Genomic DNA, 11,365 nt, shown 5'->3' with positions numbered 1-11,365 from the left:
GGTCCTTGTGGATGCTACCATTGTTAACTTTATGCCATTGTAATCTATTTTTAAGCATGTTATGTGTGTGTGAACTTGTGCAACGGAGGTTTTTGTTATTTTGTGCAAATTATGCGAGCTTAGCGCGTGAGCTGCTTACTCGCTGTTGTTAATTTTTATTTCGCATCTGTATCTGTATCTGTATCTGTATCTGTATCTGTATCAGTAGATGTATCTGTATCTGTATCCGTATCTGTATGTGTTTGCCCGACAAGCGGATTTGTCGCTACGCTGCCGCCAGCCAACCAAACTCCCACTCCTCCCAAACTCCCTACAAAGTAGTCTTTATGATGTAAGCAATCATAATTTCCTTCGACTCTTTAGCGCATTTGTCAATATTTTGGTCAGCTTTAAGGGATCAGGAAATAACAATGCAGGACCCGGGACGAGGGGCAAGGGGCAAGTGGTAGTGGAAAGGACACGGAGGACGAACTTCAATCAAGCCCATAACGGGTAACGTGAAACGTGCGCATAAAAACAAATGCCAGTCGAAAAGTATGCAACACTTTCTTGCGTCAGCGCAAAAAACAAATGGCGGCGGTAAAACGGAAGCTGCTTGGGGTGGTGTGTGAGTGGGAGTGGGAGTGCGAGTGAGGTGTGGGGCAGGGTAAGGGGGAGGACAGGACATGAGACAATTCAGACAATTCAGTGAATAAAGCTAACAACTTTGCCAACTGCCACTCCCGGATGTCTAGCGCGTGAATACCCTTCTTTGAAGGTTGATATATTAAGGTGGTTACTTCAAAAGCATTATTAAGAGTATTTCAAAGTCTATTCTTATATCTTATATAGGGGGATCTTATAGAGGGTGGGCTCTTTGTGGGGTAGATACAAAATACTTTAATCAAAGTTACAGCTGTTGAATTTTTAGGTTTTTCCCCAAGCACGTTGTTGGAAATCTCTGGAAGGACTAATTCCTTTAAACTCCTCCAAAAACCCCGTGTGTTTATTGAGTTTTTGTGATAACCGTTCCAGGATACAGCATGTGGGTGACAGTGTCGTGTATGGTAACTGAGACGGCGAAGAGAAATGTAAACTGGGGAATTCGTGACCTAGGCACTACATGTCCTCCCAGGCATCCAACAGAACGCCAGTGTCATGGCAGAACGACACTGAAAGAAAGGGGTATATCCCCATCCCTGCTCATCCGCCACCTCATCCTTTTCTCGCTGTGCTCTGCTCCCCTCCGGATCGCTAACAGTTCGCTGTTCCTGCTTAGCAGTCGCTAGCTGGAACGTTTGTCTGTTGTAATTCACGAAATTGACTGCAATCGATATAAACATCAACTCCCAATTCGTTGTGTCCGCCGTCCCTGTCTTCGGGCCTCCACTGGCGCTCCCTCCAGCTCCCTGCTGTTGGCAGCTTTGCCAATAATCCGGTTCACGTTCTGTTGCTCCGCCGGCGATAGAGCCGAGGAGCGGGAGGAGGACGCGCCAAGTGCTTGAAGTACTTTAAGGAAAACAAAAATTGTTTACCTGGTTTCATTTTATTCTCGTTTTAGTGCCGGCGAAACTGACATTGATGATGATTATTGGGAGTAAATAGAATTGAAAATGCCACCAGTAGTTTAGCTTATCCTGCCTGCAGACTCCTCCTGCCTGGCTGCCTGGCTGCCTCACTGCCTGGTTGTTTGGCTGTTTTTAAGGCCCAGGACACGTGTGAGTATCAACATCTATCTATCCTGCCGAGCGCCAGCCACTCGCTTTTTTGCCCGCGTTCGCATAATGCGCGAAAATAAATTGCAAAATCAATTGAGCGGTAAAATAGTTTTTCCCTATAGACGCTGCCAACAACAATGGGAACAAATCGAGAGTCAATGCCGTCGCTGGCTGCGAGATTGAGGTACTCGACTTCGCCGACTTTGTCATCCGAGCCGCGACCTCTGAACTCTGGCCGCCGCGGGCGCGTCTAAGTGGGCGTGAAGGGAAACATCACTGCGTCATCATAGGAATTTGATTATAAGAAATGGAACTCCTGGATCTACCAGTGGTAGGTGGGTTTCCCCGAAACTTTAATCGCTTCTTGGTTGAAGGGATTTCGGTTACTAGTAGTCTGCACTTGCCACTCTCTAGCGGAGCAGAGTCCATTAATCTGAGAAACTTGTTGCATAATTTAAGGAGTCTTTAAGCCGCCACTCGGTCGCATTACGCATACGCCGCATTATGCTGCGGCTGCGACTGTGGATTCATTAAATGTTATAAACTCATTACGCGTTTTGTCTGCTCAAATGGGTATCGGCATCTGGAGAGGGGCCTGTCTCTGTGTCTGTCTCTGTCTCTGTCGAAGGAGTGTATGTCGGTTTGCTGTAATAACCACAAAACATCTGCGAGGGCCGCACACACACACTTTCCCCCAACCAGTCCACCCCCCACCCAGCCCCACAAGTGAAAATCTTTGTGCGGAATTAATTAAGTAAACAATACGAAAATTGTGGAAATTGCTTTGAATGCGTCCCCAAGCACAGGCACAGGCTCCCCAGACTATAGGCCAGATAGGATACATATCCTTGGATACACCCACACACTCCCGCACAAAAATGCACATGTACGCGGCAGAGTTACTTGTGTATTCAAAAGTTATTGCCAGCAGCTGGTGTTGCTTTTGTTGTTACACATTATTATTATGATGCTGCCTAATGGGGCGGGGGAGGACGATTGGGCGGCCTCCCAGGCACCTTCTTTCGGATCCCATTGTCTGCGGCAACAATTAAGCCGCACTCTGCCTTAATGATAGGGACACATGAACGAAATGGCCGAAACAAAGGCCCAGGCCCGCCGGAAAGGAGTTGCCCCAAAAAGAATTGGTTTGCAGAAGGAACTTGAAAGTCATTGCCTCCCCAACCCCACCGTCAACTCCACCACCCAACTAGGCCGTCTTCAGAACTAGGCCTAGTTTTCGGCGAATCTTCGAGCTCTGCCGCTAGTTTCTTGAGGCCAGGTGGATGGGGTCGGTAAAAAATAGATATGCAAATTAATTGGACGGCCCACAGCGACTCTCGAAGAACAAAGCCCGGCTTGTGCTTCTTCCACTCGAGTACATTGTCTCCAGTCTTCTTTTCGCCAGAAACAAACAAACAATGAAGCGGAGTCTTCGGAATTCGTTTGGCACTTTACTTACGCATCATTAGTGCTCCCTCTTTATTATCTTTGTGGCTCTCCGATTCTCTGATTTTTTATCACGTTGGTTAGAAAGCTCGATTAAGAAAACGAAGAAAAGAGCCGGGGCCGGAGCCGGCGGCAGGGGCAGAGGCAGAGGCAGAGGCGGGAATATTTTATAGTTTATCTCTTGTAACTGAACATATTTTATGAGAGGGGAAAACAGCCGTTTTGGGTCAAAGTTTGTAAGTTTCCTGCCATTTTGGTGACTTGGAGATACACTGGGAAAAAATTGTTAGACTCTTACAAGTATTTAGAAGCTGTTTATGTTTATGGTATTCAAGGGCTATGTGACTGCCTTCTCTGTTTACTCGTCTAATGTGGCTTCGGCGTAAAACTGGATCTAGTTTATAGTCTTGGAGCGGCCCCCCCTTTTTTACAAGCGTAGCCCTCCGAAATTTACGACTGCACTAAAAATCGAACCGATTCCATCCGAGCCGGGGCCCTGAATGCGCCGCCTTGTGCTCTCTGGTTTTATTATTGATTTCTGTGTTTCGGTTTGCTCAGCTGCCAGCCTCCGCCACTCCGGCTGAGCCATAAAACGGGCTACTGTTTTGGCTGTTTGGCTTCATGTCAAGATCGCTGTTGTGGGGTTTGTGGGGGAACCGCCAAAGAGGTTCGAAGCCGAAATACCAAAGCGGCGAGCGGGGCCGAAAGAAATCGAAATCGAAGTCAAAGTCGAAGAGTCGCAAGACGTTGAGCTTTTGTACTTTCACTTGTGCAAACACGCGGCGGCCAAGAACGCCGGAGATGCAGAGATGCTGGGACGGAGAGCAGGGTCATCAGCATCCAATGCACTGAAGAAAATGCCCAGACCTTAAGGGGTCTCCAATCCCCGATATGCGAACATGTTGCCCCAAAGCTGAGGGCCCTCTAGAGCACTTTCTTTCTAGTTTTTACCATTCTTTTTCTTAGCCTCTTACTCTTTAGAGAAAAGTTCTCTCAGTGTATGTCCGCAGCACGATCATCAGCTGGCTGATGATCCGGGTCGGATGGGGTTACAAACCACTCGAATTCGAATTCTTCAGTAGCCAGCAACGGGGCAAGCCAAGCGGTCTTCTCTCTTCTTTTCTGACAGCTCCGGTTCTTCCATTTCAACTTCCACTTCCATCGTCTTTTCGCTGGAATCTCGATTATTTGACGGACAAGTCTCTGCGACCCGGGCATGCCCGGTCACGTGTCCCTGCTCCTGGGCGGCCTCCTCCTCCTGCAGCTGGGGCATGCCCCCAGCAGTGTCCAGGCCCTCCACCGCTGGAGCCCCATGATGAAGGCCTTCCGCTACCTCCAGGAGTCGATGCTGCGGAACAGTCTGGAGAGGTCTCACCTGAATCACGGAATCGTCTTCGAGTGCCGAACCATGTAAGTGACTGAAAGAGTGTCTCACGGAGGACTACAACGACTATGACTCTTTCAGCTCCACACGGGACTTTGGCAACGAGGTTCACTTCCACCTGCAGCTCGGCGACCTAAGGGGCTTCCGTCGCCTGGATCCCAACAAGAAGCTGGCCTTGTTCCTGCACGGCTGGAACGATCAGGGCAGCAAGGACTGGGTGCAGGAGCTGTTGCTGAGTAAGATTGGACCCTCGGAGTAGAAGCGCCCTCTCATTCCGCTTTCCTCCACAGCATGGACCCTGTTCGACCCGAACTACAACGTCTGCGTAGTCGACTGGGGCAACCTCTCCCAGAACGACTACAAGAGCGCCTCCATGTCCATCTTCGACGTGGGCCTGACGGTGGCCGGGATCATCATGGCCCTGGAGGAGCTGCGTCCCGCCCACTTCAATAGAAGCAACGTAACCCTGGCAGGCTACAGCCTGGGCGCCCACGCCGCAGGATACGCAGGAGCCGTGCTGGAGGGAAAGGTGGAGCAGATCATCGGCCTCGATCCGGCCGGACCCCTCTTCTCTCTCCCTGCCGAGGTGTCGCCCAAGTACCGGCTGGATCCCGGGGACGCCCAGTTCGTCCAGGTCCTGCACACCTCGGGTGGGTCCCTGGGGACAAGCCTGAAGTGCGGGCACGCTGACTTCTATCCGAACGGAGGCCGCGCCCCGCAGACCAACTGCAAGATGTTCGCCAACCTCCGGGACATGCAGAACACAAGTGGGTGTGAAGTGCTCCAAAAAATGACTGTAACTAACATTGAATCCTCCGTAGATCCCATCGCCTGCAGCCACTCGGCGGCGGCCATCTTCTTCCGGCAGTCCATGGACCCGGAGTACCCGTTCGTGGGCCAGGAGTGCGCCAGCTACCGGCAGTTCTCCGCCGGATACTGCGACGGGAACCGGCGAGCCCGCTTCGGCATCCACTCGCAGAGGCGGGCGCAGGGGAGCTTCTACTTCAGGACCGCCCCCCAGCAGCCGTACGTCCAGCGGCGCCAAGGACTTTGGCTCGACGGGGTGGCCAGGAAGGCTGGCGGCGGTAGGAGGGGAGACTCCATTCTGCGCCTTTGGACGAGAAGCTGGCGGCGTCGGGCGAGGGACAAGGATCGCTGCCTGTAGTCGCATCTATTTTTTTTTTGTTAGTGTTATCTAGACAGTTAAGTAGACCATTTTCCACTTCCTTCAAAGGACTTTCAGTAATATTTGTACACCTGCCATGAGAAATATTCCCGGGCCCGTTCCTGAACTTCTGCCAGACTTTCTATTAGTTCTATTAATTTATTTTTATTAGGCGGTCTGCCAACCAAATAAACTGTAGCTTGCAGCGCCGAAAAGTGTGTGGAGTTTGCTTGAATTTTATTGCATACATTTAGGAGCCCCATACTCGTAGGGCTCCCCCATGTGAGCATGAAAGGCCGCTATCCTGCTCCGAGGAGAACATGGAAAGTGGGCGGAAAAGGCAGCCTGCAGTTAACAGTTAATCGTAAAAGAAAACGCGAGAAAAACGAACCAGCAGACGCGGAACAGAAAACAATAAACTGAAATTCAATTTTTCCATTGTAAAACATAATTTTCTACAAAACTTGACGTCAGCTTGGCCCGCTTTTTGCTAAAAGGTAGTTAATATTTTTGCAGTCCATTGCGGCGAGTCCCCTACCCCTGTCCTTGTCCCTGCCTCCGCTATGGTCCTTCTTTAGAGCTCCCTGCCCACTCCCACTCCCACTCCCTGCCCCACGCGATGCACACTACACTTGAGTTGTTCTTGTTGGTCCTTGTTTTTGGTGTAGTTGTTGTTGCTCCGCCTGCTGCTTCCTGTTTTGTAGCTGTTTTTGAAATTTATGGCGCCGTCGCCATCGTAGCCGTCGCCGTTCCCCCCGCCCGGAGTCCTGTGCCCCCCTCAGCCCCCTCTCATGAGTTATGCGCTTTTTATTTCAGCTCCTGGCCACGTTAAGTGTTAAATTGTTTTATGTATGCATGTGTGAGGGGGTGCGGGTGCGGGGGAAGGACTCCTGGACTTTGGCCGTTTAATTATGAAAGTTGACTTCCAGAAGGAGCGCCAGGCCAGGTCGGGGGTCTCGAATCCTCAACACGGGGGGGAAGGCCATAAGTGGTTGGGTGGAGGAACCAATCTAAACAAACTCCGTATTGGCCATCTCCTTCTCAGGCCAATATTCGAGGCAGTTCCTCGCGGAGGATGGCATTTAAAATCTTAAATGCCCGCTCTTATTCGATTGACTCGCTGCACGCTTTCCCCACAGAGTTGGCGGATGGGGGGCGCTGAAATGGCAAGCGTTAATGCGAAAATCATTCTCTGGCACACCCCCACACACGGGAAAAAGGTCATGGGGTGAAAAGTTCTGTAAAATCCAAAGCAAATTAACGCTTCAAACACCAAAAAAAGTGTTAGTTACCTCTGGCTCTAGCTCCTCTGGCGCCCAACGCTGCTTTTTTTACGGCACCTGACGTCCTGGCTGATCCTGGCGCAAAGTTAAGTGTTTCTTTAGCTAAATAACGGAAACATTTTAGTTTCTGCCGGCAAAGGGGGGAGGGGAAGAGGGCCAGTAGAGTCCTGGAGCGATAGACGCTTACACATAAACACATTCAAATGCTTCCGGTAATGTGTAATAGCTGCACAAGGACGAAGGACTGGAGTCCGGCAGAGTCCGGCTGGCAAAACAGAGTTAGAGAGTGGGTGGGACGGGAGGACGGGACGGGAGTGGCTACCCTCCGGGCGGTGGAGAAAGGAATGCCCTCGAGTGGCTATAAATAACTCGCAGCAGGTGCCGTTCAGGTAAACGTCCATGCTGCAACCTGCAACGTGCAACGTGCTACCTACAAGTGCCATCCTGCGCCTCCCACAATGTCCAGCATGATAGTCTGGACAACAAGAAATACTCCGGCTCAGGGCCCGGAGGTTCAAGCCAAATGTAAATTCCAGATTAAAAACAAAGGCCAAGACACCCCGAGAGCAGTCTTTTCTTCCAGTGTATGCCAGGAACAGGAGCAGCAGCTCGGGGCTACGTTTTCTTATGATTACACGGCGTATGGCCCGCTCATTGTTCTGGTCCTTCGCATAAGTGCAAATGAGCTTGAAGGATGAAATATTAAGAGTCGTCTTGGACTCTGGTTTTTTCGCTCCTCCACTTTTCCACTCCTCGGGGCTTCTCTGTTGCCTTCTCTGAGGCTTCTCCCTCCCGCTCTCCCCATGTAGGTCCACCACTCATTTGGCCAAATGCAATTTTCGCTAAGAGCGAATATCCTCCGAAACAGACAGACAGCGAAAAGGAAGCCGGCCAGGGAGTTGGGCAAGTCAGCAAGTCTGCCAGCTTAACAGGCACTTGAAAAAATATTTAGAGTCCACCATCCTCCAGCCAATTAATTGAGTATATTAGGCAGTAATTGTCAAAGCGAGCATGATAGTCCTTCGTCTCATAACCTGGTGCTTCCCACAAGGATGTGCATATTTCCTAATGAAGTGGAAATTAAATTGCCGGTGTAGTTGGCGGCGACCCCCGTGCATACTCTTTGTGTTTTCCGGGCATTCTCCGGCTCCCCATCGGTAGCATTTTCGAGAGCAACCCTTTTTTATTTGTGCATGTGGCATGCTGAAACATTGCAACGTGGTCGCGGCGCTTGACAAAAGTTGCGGAGCCTCCAGTGGGGCCAGGGGGCAGTGGTCCAGTGAAGAGGCCTGCAACTGCAGCAGGACTTTCGGGTGAAGGCTAGGAAATCGCAGTACAGTTCTTAATAATATTTAATAGTTCCGCAAAGTGTACTGTTACGACCTCTGGAAGAACCATCTCGAAAGTGTGTAAGCTGCTGACCACAGGCCACCTGAGCTGACCCTCCAAGAGCCCCGTCCTTGCGCTCTCCGGCACTCGAGGTGATTAAATTTCCGCGAGCAGCTGAACAGACTCCCTCCCGCACTGTCCTCCGTGGCGCCTCTTTTTTACAAATGGCGAGCAATAAACTAAACGCAGAAGATTACGACTGGGACCCAGCGGAAATGATTCTCAGAGAGCTTGGACTGGAGCCTCGGATCAGGCCACACGCCTCCCGACAGCGGAGGAGGCGTACCCCAGGCCGGGAATTGTAAGTGCAGTTTTATGAGAGCATTTAGCTGATTTGCACAGGGCGGGGGCTGCAAATATTCGGGGCCTTCCAAAGGACACACTTCAGAGGCACAACTTGTTTCCTCCACAAATTAATATTCATAAAGTTTCGCATTTCAATCGGGAACTATCGAAGACACTTGATCCGACACGCAGCCATCTCCAGGAGTATCCTTTTGCGCTCCCGGTTCCGCGCCCTTCCTCTGCATTGTCCTGTTAGTTGATATGGTTTTCCGCCCGGCGCTAAAGATGCTTTTAGCCAAACGGCAGCAAGGCCAGCAGCAAGGACCTCGCAAAAACGCTGCTACAACTTAAGCTTAGCAGTGACAGTGACGGGGATGGGGATGGGGAAGGAGCCGAGGAAGGGGAGGGGGCTCCACGGCAGGAAGAAAGGGAAAGGATAAGCACGAAAACGGAGACAATGCGGAAAATTGTAAGACACTAAAATTGGCTAAAAGGAATCAGTGGCCAACAGGCGAGTATGTTGATGTCCCCCGTCCTTTCCTTTCTGACTGTATCCTCTATCCAGGACTACAGGACTACAGGACTACAGGACTTGTGCCTGGCGTTTGAGGAAAGGAACTCATAAAAGTGAGCAACAAATTTCATTGTTTATGGCTCAGCTTCGACTACATGTGTGCTCTTATGCAATTTGCTCCGCCATAATGGGGGACCATTTTGCGTGTGCTTGTGTTTGCGCCTGTAGTGGTGTAGTTCGTCCTTCCCCCGGAACACCGCCCATGGCACTTACCCCTTCAGCCCGGGCCCTCGGCGCATAAATAAAAATTAGTTTCGTTCTCATCCCAAACCCACCAAACAGGCCTACCAGAAACCAAGACACTGGCCCAAAGAAGATCTGCAAGGACTTTAAAGAGTCCCGCGATCCTGATAGTGAAGGCCGAGGAGGAGTGACACCCCAGTTGGATTAGCAAACTCATCCGGAGGTCGAAGTACGGGTCTAGATAGTTTTTACTTGATTTTACGCCAGTTGCCATAAATTGTAATGGAATTCGGGTTAGCCACTTCCTCTCCCCGAACGGTACCCAGGGCGTCCTTTGTTCGATTTATTTTTTATTAATATTTTGCAGGGGCGGGGCGGGGAGCATAAGCTAGCAAGGCGTGAAATTAAATTCGACTTGCCTCGACGCCATTCCGGGCGAGTATATGGAGATTTTAGATGTCCCCTTTCGGCGGCGGGAAATGTATGGCGGAACGAACGTTTTTATCCATGCCATGGATTTTTACTGGGCAATAAAATTATACTTTCATTGGCCGGCAGTGGCAGTGGCAGTAGCAGGGGCATGGCAGTCCCTTTCGTGCTTCGCCACCAAAGGGAAGCCACCGCACAAGCGACTGTTGCCCCTCCGAGGACTCAGCAGCGACTAAAGTCGAGCGAAAGGTCCTTGCTGGTGGACCTCACCATGGTGTGGTGGAGTCGGACGGCTGTGGTGGAATCGGCTCGGGAAAAGGACCAACAGGTGTCCACTGGAAGGACTGGAAGGCCCAACGAAAGTGTCTCAGGAACGAGGCAACGCAGACTCGAGGTATTTTGAGTTTATTTCCCAATTAGACCTGGCAGGACTTGGGAATTTTCATTCATAACAAATAACTCGATGAAATATTTACTGTATTTACTGATTTACCTGCACAGAGCTATTCCAAGAGCATCCGACTTGTAGAATTTCGGCCAACAAAACTGTATTTATCGAATAAATGCACACAGCATCCTCCTGCAATCGGAAGGAAGGAAGAGCCTTTTTTTTTTGCTCGACAATCAAATCGAAATCTAATGAAAAGTGTGCAACAAAAAGGGCCTGGCCTGGCCTGGATGGCCTGCTTGCTGCTTTTATTCTCGAATTTGGCACACATTTTGCTCTGTTGTTGAAAATTAATATATTTTAAATATTCAGAAATGCCCTGCTGGCGCTGGGAGGGGCAGTTGGTAGGTGGCGGGTGGCAGGTGGCGGGTGGCAGGTGAGCACAATGAAATGAAAAAGGCCTTCAAAATACTTTAACAAATACCGAAAACCGACATTTCACCAACTGCATATTATGCTATGCATATTTCATTTATGGCCAAAATAAATACATAAATACATATGTAAAGTGCAGACTGCAGACCAGCAAAAAGTGCGACCGTGGGCTGGGATCCATTTCCCGCCAGTAGTCCTCAGTTGATGACCCCCCGAGACTAGACTCCGAAACTAGTCTCCCTGCAGTGCCTTTGGGTACTGGCCTCCGGTAATCACCTCGTAATGAGAACCATTATTGGATGCAAAGTGCGGATGTGTTCCACGGTTCCTGTAAATATTGGCTGCTAAGCTGGGCGCCCGGCTCCCCGACCAGCCGGAGGGGCGGAGTTCATTGCATCTACATCTGTCGGCATTTTTGCATTTAATGCCATAAAAGTTTATCTGGCAATGTGTCGTCGGGCAGTCGGGCGGGAGGGGTGGCCACTTTTATTTTCAGTATTTTAATTAAATAAAAATTTATTTGTTTGTGCAGACGGAGCAGGGAGGGGCGCGGGCGGGCCGGAGTGGCGAATCAACGGGCTTAATTGAGACCATTTTGTGAAAATTTGGGCCTCGTTTACATTTCTCCGAGCCGGCTCGACTCAGCTCGAATCCACACTTTACTTAATTAATCACACAGAAATATGGCCAGAACGGGGAACCAACTC

At 50.3% G+C, this 11,365-nt stretch overlaps 1 protein-coding gene across 1 annotated transcript; it reads left to right on the top strand.

Moving 5' to 3' along the window:
• The first annotated feature begins 4,203 nt into the window (after positions 1-4,203).
• LOC108123786 (lipoprotein lipase) lies at positions 4,204-5,881 on the top strand. Its single transcript, XM_017239096.3, has 4 exons — positions 4,204-4,553; positions 4,609-4,763; positions 4,818-5,294; positions 5,349-5,881. Exons 1-4 carry the CDS (start codon positions 4,360-4,362, stop codon positions 5,690-5,692), a joined length of 1,170 nt encoding a protein of 389 aa, XP_017094585.2. The 5' UTR covers positions 4,204-4,359; the 3' UTR covers positions 5,693-5,881.
• The last annotated feature ends 5,484 nt before the right edge of the window (positions 5,882-11,365 follow it).

This window comes from Drosophila bipectinata, chromosome XR, assembly GCF_030179905.1.
Source record: "Drosophila bipectinata strain 14024-0381.07 chromosome XR, DbipHiC1v2, whole genome shotgun sequence".
Taxonomy (NCBI): Eukaryota; Metazoa; Arthropoda; class Insecta; order Diptera; family Drosophilidae; genus Drosophila; species Drosophila bipectinata.
Note: the sequence above shows the minus strand (reverse complement) of the source record. Positions and strands in the feature narration are given on the sequence as shown.